This window comes from Tripterygium wilfordii, chromosome 1, assembly GCF_013401445.1.
Source record: "Tripterygium wilfordii isolate XIE 37 chromosome 1, ASM1340144v1, whole genome shotgun sequence".
NCBI lineage: Eukaryota > Viridiplantae > Streptophyta > Magnoliopsida > Celastrales > Celastraceae > Tripterygium > Tripterygium wilfordii.
In genome coordinates, this window is record NC_052232.1 from 7,126,192 (window position 1) to 7,137,768 (window position 11,577).

The following is an 11,577-nucleotide window of genomic DNA, read 5'->3' on the forward strand; positions in this document are numbered from 1 at the left end:
ATACATGTGTGTTTTTAATCAATGGCTATTTTAATGTTACATAGATTTAGACATCTTTTGATGGTCACAAAATGGAGTATTTAGCATTGTGTTATATATATATAGAGGTTCGTCACCTAAATGAGAATAACTGGGAGCAAGATTAAAAGACTAGACAATTGACAAATTTTCCTCTGTTTCAAGCTTCATTCAGAGAATACACAACTTGAATGGATGAACTGAAACTTCGCTAAAAAAATATATAAAAAATGCCAACATCAACACAGAAAAAGCCGGGAACGTTTACTGTGCTTTTTCAATTTTATATGCCTTCATTTCGATTCAGTTTGTTGTATGTAGTATTTGGACTGTGTCATACCGCGGAATCAGAGGGGTTGAGGGGTTCCACTTCCTGGCTCTGGTTTCCGCTCCAATTTTTTCCCAAAAATCATGTTAAATTATGACTATTTTTTTTTTTTTGAAAAATAACATATTAGAGTTCATGAGTTAAAAATTAGTGTTTAGAGTTTAAGGATTAGGATTTAGAATTTATGGCTTAATTTTTAGTGTTTAGGGTTTAAAGTTTAGGATTTAGAATTTTATTTTATCAAAATCTATTATATTCTAACATTATGAATGCTAAAATACTTAATCACATATTTTAATTCATGATTTAACTCAATTTTGGAGAAGAATTAGAGCCGGAATTGTAGTCTCCAATACCCACACACGTGCTGTTAAACATATTTGTTTGTGAAAAAAGGGAGAGATTTCTTTGCCAAAAAAAAGAGAAGTACTTTTATCAAAAAAAAAAAAAAAGAGAAGTAAAGAAGAAAAAGGATTCATCTAAATACACTCATTTTTTACTCTATACACTCCTCCCTTTTTTTTTTTTTCTCTATATACCCACCGATCCCATCATTGACCCCTCCTCATCTATATTTTTATAATTTTTAATTTATTTTGTTGAAAAAACAATATTATTAAAATACAATATTATTAAAAAATAATACTATTCAAAAATAATACTATTGAAATATAATATTAGAATTTTTATTTTAATACTTTGTGTTATGATGTGAATTTTTTTTGTATATTAATAATAATTTTAGTTTGAATTTTTATGATGTGAATTTTTTTTGTAGGTTTGTAATCATTTTAGTATGAATTATAATTTTTATGATGTGAACTCTTTTGTATGTTTGTATTTATTTTAGTTTGAATTTTTATGATGTGAATTTGTTTGTAGGTTTGTAATCATTTCAGTATAAATTATAATTTTTATGATGTGAATTCTTTTGTATGTTTATAATTATTTTAGTTTGTATGTTCGAAGGAGGTGAAATTGCTTGGTCTTCTATTAGGCGTGATTTAATTGAAGAGCTAAGGGCATTTTGGGAAGAGGATATATCTTTGTTTGGCAATGATGAGCGGGCATGCTATATTCACAATGCACTTGTATTTTTCGAGACAAATAAACTAGCACCAATCGACTGTTGGATGAATATGCTTGATATGTGACACCTTATCGCTTCAAGGTACAACATCGTCTTGCATCTCATAAGCGATGTACAATCTTTAACTTTTTTACCATTGCAATCCATCCCACCTCCACATGCAGAACGTAGTGTCATCACTATTAGATATGTGAATGGTAACCACTTTGTTAAGGTATTTATGAGTGAGAATTATTTGATGCCCCCTATTATGATCCAGTGGTTTTCATATAAGTATTATTGTGCAACAGAATGGGAGACACCATATAAAAAACAACTCCGTGATTATGAGACGCTTGTTTATTCGATAAATGTATCTCAACCCATTGTAGACATAACCTTTTATTAATGTGCTTGTATTGATAGCAATATTATTTTTTAATAATATTGTTTTTTACCAAAAAAATTAAAAATTATAATCAAATAAATTGGAAATTAAAAAAATATAAATATAAATTAAAAAAATATAAAAATAAAAATATAAAATTGTAAAGAGGTGGGGTCAATGGTGGGATCGGTGGTGTACAGAAAAAAAAAATAAAAAATTGAGGGGGTGTATAGGGTAAAAATGTGAGTGCATTTAGATTTTGACGAAGAAAATAGGGCCACCCATGTTGTATGATTAGACATGAAAGAGACCCACGGCCCAAGACTCTATTTTGGTCATTATATAGGAGTATAGGACACTGTGGATTGACTTTATAAGGCTTTCATGTGTTTTTCTTTATTAAATAATTTATAAAAGAATTAAAATCCTCATTTAAATGAAATATAATTATAATCTACACTTCTCATTAGAATCAATCGGTATCTCTATAAACAAGTTATATTATTTTGAAATTATATATTTTGAGTGTTTGATGTCTCTTTAACACCTTGGAATTTGCAAACATATTTAGGGAGAATGAGACGAGTTAAGTAGCCGAGTTTATATAGGTTAAAAAAAAATTATCATTCACTCGTAGTAGAAAAAAAGTGTTTGACATGTGTCACTAATCGAATTAAAATATAATAATTTAAATTTATACATAGAAAGAGTTAAAATGTGAATCAAGGAAAAACATATCCATTAATCCGATTGTGAAAAATAACTAAAAATTAATTTGTTTCATTTCAATGTTGCCACAACTTTCGTGGCCTAGATATCAACAATAAATCCCATATACAAGTTTTTTTTTTTTGGAATTTATATGTTCATGTTAATTACTAGTAATTAAAAGTAAACCAATATATTATAATCAAGCCATGAAAATCTCCAAGTAAAGCTGAATATTGAGCAATTAAAAATAGAAATGGCACAAAAATTAATCAAAGTTCAAAAACATTATGATCACTGTTTTTCCCTTCTAAATGTACAAATCCAGCGATCCAGTCTTGTTCATGACATTGTTAATAATGCACTTCGGAAAAGAAAATATGTAGTTCTTGAGTGTGCATAAATATATATATATATATATATTGGAATTCTCATATGAGGTTCCGTTTGGAAAAAAATATGGTATTAAGCTTGTATAGTATAATTTTTATTGTTACACTAAATGACCAAATGATAGTATAGATATATGATAATATGTCTGAACTACCCCTAACTAAAACAATTACTATTTTTTAAATAATTTACTCTTATTAGTTTTTGCTATAAAAATTTAAATATAAAAATCATTATATTTTTATGGTTAGAGGTTTGGTTAGAGTACGGATAATATATAAAAGTGACAAGTGGCTAGGGTTTGTTTTTTAAAGATGGTGTTTTTATCATTTGACGTGTTATCTCTTATCATAAGTGCTCCGTATAAAATTAAAACGTGTTGGATGTGTTTTAATATTATACGACCTGTACCTTATAAGAGTATCATTTTGTATAAAGTTATATTTTCTCGAGTTTTTTAAAAACCACCAAACACTTGATAATTTCATTAAAGGATAATTTCATATTATACAGAGTCTTTATCTCCTGCTCTATATGGACCTTGAGGTCCTAAAATGAGATTCTAACATTTAGGATTCACTTTTAGGGTTCAAATTTTATATACATAAACAGATCTTTATATAAAATTAATATCATGCTTATATGACTTTTATGTTTTTGAACTTTGGGTTCAAGTTCAAGAAAAAAAAACCCTAATTAAGGATATCGTCAAACTTTGAGCAAATTAATAGCTTGGTCCAGCGACTTGCAGCCAAGGTATATACTTACTAGGAGTAGAGTGACGCGATCTTAATAGTTGATATCTATGTGGAACAAAGATTATCAAAAATCCAAACCCCATTCATTTCAATAATATTACCCGTTTTGGGTTATCCGATTTCCATGGGTATATTGGGTCTGCACGACTTTGTGCGAGAAGCCAACTCACCGAGCAAACTCATCTATTACGAATCAAAATTCAACTCACTAAGTTAGGAAAACACCATGTTAAATGTAAGGGGATAGATTTGGGTTTATAAATTACTCAGTTGGGTATTACCCCACCAATACCTAACCGATGTGGACTTCGTAACAACTAATGATTGATCGTACTAAGTTCCAAATTTTTCGTCAACCTTTTAAATATAAAATCACATATCAGTATTTGGTCTTAATTACCAAACCAAACACACATTTTATTATGTATCATAAATCTTGAACCAAACAGAAGAATACCATTCAAGCAAGTATATATGTATCGAATATTTCGTTTTAGGCTAAAGAACATTTGTAGTGTCTAACACATTGAAACACAGCTTCGGATAAATAAGATTAAATACCAAAAGAAAATTGTATGTATGTACTGAATAGATCATTTTGTCAAAGCAATCTGGTGATATATACTTCTCAATATTTATTTCTTTGTAGTTAATCAAGAAGTTGCCAGGATACATGCATGAGTTAATTAATTATTCCTTCTAACATTGAAAACAATATTATTTCCCAACAATATTGTCCATATCATGGTATAATACTATACATATATTCATGTATTTTTTGATATTCATGCACATAAAACACTGAAAACAACAAAATCAAACATATGACCTTGTATTGAGAGACGATATGGATCATTATCCACTGCTATATATATATATATGGGGTTTTGATATTGTAGTACTTGTTACAAGTACTACAATATCTCACTTAGAATTAATTGTCCTAATTAATTCATAAAATTAGATCCAGAGTACTTGCCACCATTTTTGTCTTCCTTGCATGCTTTGTTGTGGATAAAGATGATGAAGCCAATGAAAGACACAAATCACTATCAACTTCTTCTTCTTCTTCTTCTTCATCACTTGTTCCTTCCATGCCCTTCTCATCCACGTTTAGAGATAGATTCAAGTCCAATTTCTTCCGTTTCGCCGTATTTTCCACTTCTTGATGAATTGCCCTCCAGTTTCTGTCACAAGATCCATTTTTGATCAACTGAGCACTTGATATTGGTCTCCTTGAACATCTTTGAAGGGACTCAACCTCTTCATCAAGCAGTATGGTTGGATGAGTACTAGTACTGCTTCTTTTGTTAGTATTAGAGGGTCCTATGTTGTTGAAAGAAGAAATATTAGTACTCAAATGGGAATCTCCATTAAATGAATTGTTTTTGAGTCTTCCAAAAAGTACTCTCTCGGTGACTGAGCCATGAAGTCCTTGTTTTGCTCCATTGAGTCCACACCTATCAATGTTGTGTGGACTACAGATTTGGTTGTCTTGACCTCTCCAATTGCAAGCATCACTATAAATTGATTAATGGAAGAAACAAAAAGAAAAGGAAAAAGAAAAAGAGATTGTTAATTAGCATATATATACTAATTCAAAACCAATTGACATGAACCCAATTTAAGTCTTCAAAAAGGGGAAGATCTTCAGTCATCACATGTTTTCATACATACATAGACACACATATATACATATTTACCTTAAAGAAGATGAAGATCTTTGATTGAAACTATGCAGTTTGGGTAATTGGCTAGCATAATAGAAATTATGACCCCCACTGTCAAATGATAAACCTTTCTCTGGAATTAATGTAATAGAAAGAAAACAAGGAATCAATTCATAAATATTAGAGTTAGCTAGAGAGAGGCAGGAAACCCTAGATGAATTGTATACATATATACATATAGAAATCAAAGTAAATTAAACAAAATTACCTGGATCTGTATCATTGATCTTCTTACTTCTATACATCTAAGAGAAGAAAAAAATAATCGTGAATATTAATGAGTCAATATATTTGTTTCACACACACACATGAAATATATATATATATATATAAAATATATAATATATAATCACCTGAAGATGGCTCTTGACATGAGCAATAGTAAGGCCTTTGATGTTCATCAATTGAAGAACCAACTTTGGTGTTGCTCCTGCAAATCAATTAACTTGATCTTAAATTCGAGAAAATTATTAAGAATCAGAGTAATTAATTAAGAAACAAACTCACTATCCTGTCCTCCAAGTCTTTCAACAGCAAGAAGAAAGCAAAGATGGAGTTGGGGAGTCCATCGGAACCTCGGCATCCTAGAACGACTATAAGGACGTACAGATCTGCAGGATGGAACCGCAACACCTGCAGTTGCACTCTTCTTCTCTTCATTATCCACCTCTTCTTCTTCGTCTTCGTCATCGTCATCGTCATCATCTTCGCCGCCTTTTTTCCTTGATGAATTGTTATATTGGCTTGTGAATGTTGTAGTGGTCTTGGACCCTTCTTCACAGCTGAAATTCCTCTTCATTTTTAGATGCTGAGTAACTCAATCTTTCAGATTCATCTTCAAGGAAAAAGATTGGTGAGGAGTTGTAGCTAAAGTCACGATATGATTGATGATCTGGGGGTAAATGACCTGTTTTTGATGCTTATAATTGCATCCCTTTTTCTTACCTCTGCCCAAGGAGAAGGAGAAAGAGATGTTTAATTTTCTTTTAGAATAAAGTCTATTTTCTTTTAGAATAAATCCCTAAACTAGTAAGCTAGTCTTGACATATGGAGAAACATCGGTCAAATTCCCAGTAAGCTAGTCTTGACATATGGAGAAACACCGGTCAAATTCTCCCTCTCAATTTTGTTTTATTTAAAATATGCATATATTATTTTATGATCTTTATGAATGATTAAATATATATGGAAAAAACACTATACAAATTTATATGTATTCGTGTGATGTGATGTGTGTATACGTGAATGCAAATATATATGCGAAAATATATTAGTCGTTTTGATATACCTTGTTATACGTTGATGTGGTATACTAGAGCAAAAACGAATGTGACATTTTCATAGGTTATGAGGTCAAATCATGGTGAGTGGATGAAAATATTTAGTGTGTATATATGTGTGTGTATATATATATATATAATCTTATTTTTAACAATTTTTAGAAAATATCGAGCTCGAATTTGAGTTCGAAAACTGATTTTTTTTCCTTCTTTGCTTACTTGAGAGATGATTTTTATAAACTATAAAGTTTATCCAATGTTATTATATCACAAGCACCAAATGTAAAATAACTTAATTAATCCATCTTATTATTGTCTATTCCACCCATTTCAATCAAGGATTTCAATTCAATCCTTGCCAACACATTTCAGTCCAATATTATCCAATCCAGCAAACAGACATAGCTTTAGAAGACTTTGTTGGTCAAATTACGTACTGTGGTTTGAACAAAAATCAAACTAGTGTTTCAATCTGAGGGAGCACATTGTTAGATCATATACATGTATCATTATATATCTATATTTAGGGAATGGAGATTATTTATGTGTATAAAACCTAATTCATTGTTAATTGAGTTTATGTTAAGGGAGACATCAATGACGGCTGCTGGCCTGTCACTCACTCACTCACTCAACTTTAGAAAAATATGTAAACTGTATTCCCGTCGACAATCACGGATTAGTCTTTTGTCTCTTTCAAGACTTATTAAATCTCTTTCCCATAATCCCATTTGTTCCACGTCAACCATTCTCCCATAATACAGATGTACACATCATGTGTCTATATATATATATATATATATATATATATATATATGAGAATTCTCTTATAAGACACTAAAATGAGGTTATAACTTTTAGAGTTCAAAACTTTTTTAAAAAAAATTTGAAAAAAAATATATTTGTATATGTTGATCAGTCTTTCAAATCCAATGATATATTTTTTGTTCGAAACAAAAATCAAATTCAACATGAGAAGTGCATGATAATTATGGATTATTGGATATAAAACAAAAAAAATTCATATACATTTTAGGTTGTATTTGATTTTTGTTTGAATCAAAATATATCGTTGGGTTCGTAAGATCAATCAAAATACAAATATATTTTTTTCTAAATTTTATAAAAATGTTTTGAACCATAAAAGTGAACCCTAAAAATTAGGACCTCATTTTAAGAACTCATATATCATCAATTTATATATATAAAGCTAAGGATCCACAAGGCTTCTCCTCAATTCATGGTGCCACGTGGACGCCTTTACAAAGAAGCCTATATAGACAAAATAAAATTTAAAAATATATTAGAAAACTTTAAGACCCACAACCACACACATAAATGTATTGCAAAACTTTAATACCCACAACCACACTCATACACTTTAAGACCCACAACCACACTCATACAATTAATAGTATTCAAATAATTTAAAAATCATATTGAATTGTATGAGAATTAATGTTTCATAGGAGTGGTTTGATGTTGTTTTGGTTTCTCAAAGGCCATGTATTGCTAATTATGAGAGTCTTTTGATGTGACTCAATGAAATTCATTTGTAGTATTTAGTTTGAAAACATTTTGTGTGTTTTTAGCATTAATTACCATCATTTTGTGGGAATTTTTGTGTGTTTTTATCATTTTGTGTGTTTTTGATGTATTTTGTGTGTTTCTGTAATATTTAGTTGATGTATTGTGCATGTTTAGAGTTTCGCTAGGTTTAGTAGTCTGTTTGGATTGCAGCATACACAACATGAGAGGCTTTTCTCATGCTATATTGTTCTAATGTGTAAGTAAATTCAACCCATTTGGTATTGGAACATGTAAGTGGTGACAAGAAAGCATGGTAGAATTCAATGAGTTGTTGAAGGTCAAAGTGATTATAGGCATAAATCTACCAGTCATACATAACATTTCAAAAATATAAATTCAAAAATCTTATTCTAAAAATATTAAGAATTTTATTCCAAAAATATAATTTTAAAAATACTACTTATGCTACATTGTATTTCTCGATATTAAATGTCACTTTGTAAAGATTGTTGTACTAACCATACAATATTGTCTCATATAAACATGTCTTTGGTGACCTATAACACTTTGTAGATACTAGCGACGCAAATAAAAATTGATAAACTCTTAGCATACTTATTCCTTATGCATCAAATTTCTTACACCTTATTAGAAAAATTTTTTCTTAACAAATTAAAAAACAGGTATTGTACATATTTTATCTCCATCTTACAATCATCTTTATTTTCTACAATTAAAGCTCTATTGCTCTTCATGTTAACAAAGTATCGAAAAAATTTCACACATATTTATTTTTCAATCAAAATATGTGCCGCGCGAAGCGCGGGCATGCAACTAGTATATATATATATATATGCACGCTCGCGCGCACACACACAAACACATATGTGCCTTCTCTCACTATTAATTAATTGCTCTTAAATTTTTCTCAAATTTTGTTTGATAATCTTTGTTTGTTAAGCAATGCTGATCGTTCCCACCTTACCGAATTTAACAAGCCATGCATTATGCATAACATGCATTGATTGGTTAAAAATATAAACAACATGCCTTGATTGTGGTTGTGGACCATATCTCATCAATTTATATGGGTGCTTGTGGGCCACCAAAATTAAACACAATAATAGAATGTCGAAAGGAATTTTAGCACTTTTGATTCTGATAATTTTTCACTACACATATAATTAATAATATTCATCTTGATAAATTGAGTTACTTGTTTTTTTGATGGAAGTCTCAATATGAAGAATATTGTTGACAGTGTCTACATTTTTATATGTGACCTTGGTCTTTGAGTTATATTCTTTACAGTCTTAATTGCGATTGATTATAAAAATTTTAAAAACTAGAGAATTTGTTTGGGTTGTTTTTATTGAGAAGCAAACAATCGGAACAAAATGTCAAGGTGGGCCACCAACAACCTATAAGACGCGTAAACAAAGGACAGTCGAAGAAATTTTTACTCTAGTGGGGAGTTGGCTGAAGAATCTCCGACAATCAAGTCTGTAAGACGAAAAGTCAAAAGAGGGGAATGCAATGGATGCAAGTAAAGGTGGCTGTGACCGTGAAGAAATTTTTACTCTAGTGGGGATTTGGCCGAAGAAACTCCGTCAATCAAGTCTGTAAGACGAAAAGTCAAAAGAGGGAAATGCAATGGATGCAAGTAAGGGTGGTTGTGACTGTGGAGAGAGGCGCCACGATTAAAGTGTTTAGAGAGATGATAGAGAAGAGAGTGATGTGAAAGCTAGAGAGAAGTTGTCTTGGGTTTGACCTCAGCTTTTTCATCATTCCTTCTTTAGGGAGACTACGCACTGCTGCAAGCAACCATTATAGGAGTGTAATCCAGAGCTGGCGCACCATCCCCACCCATTGATTGACCAAAATAGTCACCGGAGGAGTAGTCCTCTATTAGAAGTCTGAGGCCATGAGGACATCTTGAGTCGGGGACAACCTTTCAGAGGTCTAGAGATTGTGACCCTAGAAAGAAGCACCAGCTGATTTGTCCAGTAAGGCGATGTAGGGAGAAGCTTATGAGAATTCCACATCGAAATATGGTGAATTTAGAGTCTAGCTTATAAATGAGGGCAAACCTCCTATTTCAACATGAGTTTTCAATAGAGAGTTAGGCTCAAACTTGCATAAAATTATCATTATCAATCGCAATGAATTTATTTTTGTTGCGAAAAATTGTTATAGGACTTGTGCAGCATTCCTCCCCCAATCCCATAATTACTACCTTCTCAAGCTATGAAAATCATTGACATATAAAATTATTATATTAGTATGGTGTATATATGTAGAAAAATCTAATACTTTACATCTGGCTTCTTAATTGTTCTCTAGAAGGTTAGATCATATCAAATCTTGAATATAATCATTGCGCTCAACAATCCATTTTTAATGAAAATAAGATCAAATTACTGTGAATGTGAAAGCTATATATATACACACACACACACACTCTAATTAACAGGCAAATTAAGCAAAACATATGTGATTCAGCAGACTATTTTTTAACATAGAAATTCTCTTATTCGCACTTAAAATACACATCATTTTTTAAGGGTGTGAATGAGTAAAATGACAAGTGGAGCCCACTCCTTTGAGTCCCACATGTTTAAAATCAATGGTGAAAATATAGATGCGTATATTAAAGGGGCATAGGAGAATTGCTCTCTATATATATGCTAATTCACATATGTTCTGCTTAATTTGCCTGTTAATTAGTGTATGCATAGCCTTTCACATAGACATATATATATGATATAGGCATGGCTTGGAAAGCAATAAAATATATATGATATAGGCATGGCTTGGAAAGCAATAAAATATATATTTCACTAATTAATAAAGAGTTATGTAGCTCCACAATTTATTTAAAGTTGCAGAGTCTACAATTAGAATCTTATGGTTTAGAAAGTCCACATCACGCCACATTTTTTTGTTTGAGTATGACTATTTGCACCCCACGAGTTACTAAGTACACCCTAATTTTTCGTCAAACAGCCCACTCTCAAAACACCCTAGAATCCCTATCATTTTTCAGTCCCAACTATGTTTCTTCTTCCTTGAAACCCTAGATACCCAATTTGGTGTTGGAGATGGTGGAGGTAATGGTGTGAGGTGCTGCCATGGCATCCATGATGTTAATCACATCAAAATCGCCTTCTTCTTCATAAACCCTAAAGTTCTCAACTTTAGCCCCAACTCCTTCTCTCATTCTTCAACCCCAAATCCATTGTTATTGCTCGATCTACTCAATCAAAGTTAAGAAAGTGTGTTCTTTTTGTGTTTTTGTTCTTTCTCCACCAAGCTTGTTTTTTGTTAGAGATATGTTGTTTAGAATTGCTTGACCATTGCCAGCTTGTTGATGAT

At 31.1% G+C, this 11,577-nt stretch overlaps 1 protein-coding gene across 1 annotated transcript; it reads right to left on the reverse strand.

Moving 5' to 3' along the window:
* Positions 1-4,352: 4,352 nt before the first annotated feature.
* Positions 4,353-6,370, reverse strand: LOC120002826 (two-component response regulator ORR24-like). Its single transcript, XM_038851666.1, has 5 exons — positions 5,900-6,370; positions 5,746-5,822; positions 5,601-5,637; positions 5,366-5,465; positions 4,353-5,182 (listed from the first exon to the last, which is right to left on the reverse strand). Exons 1-5 carry the CDS (start codon positions 6,189-6,191, stop codon positions 4,615-4,617), a joined length of 1,074 nt encoding a protein of 357 aa, XP_038707594.1. The 5' UTR covers positions 6,192-6,370; the 3' UTR covers positions 4,353-4,614.
* Between the last annotated feature and the right edge of the window lie 5,207 nt (positions 6,371-11,577).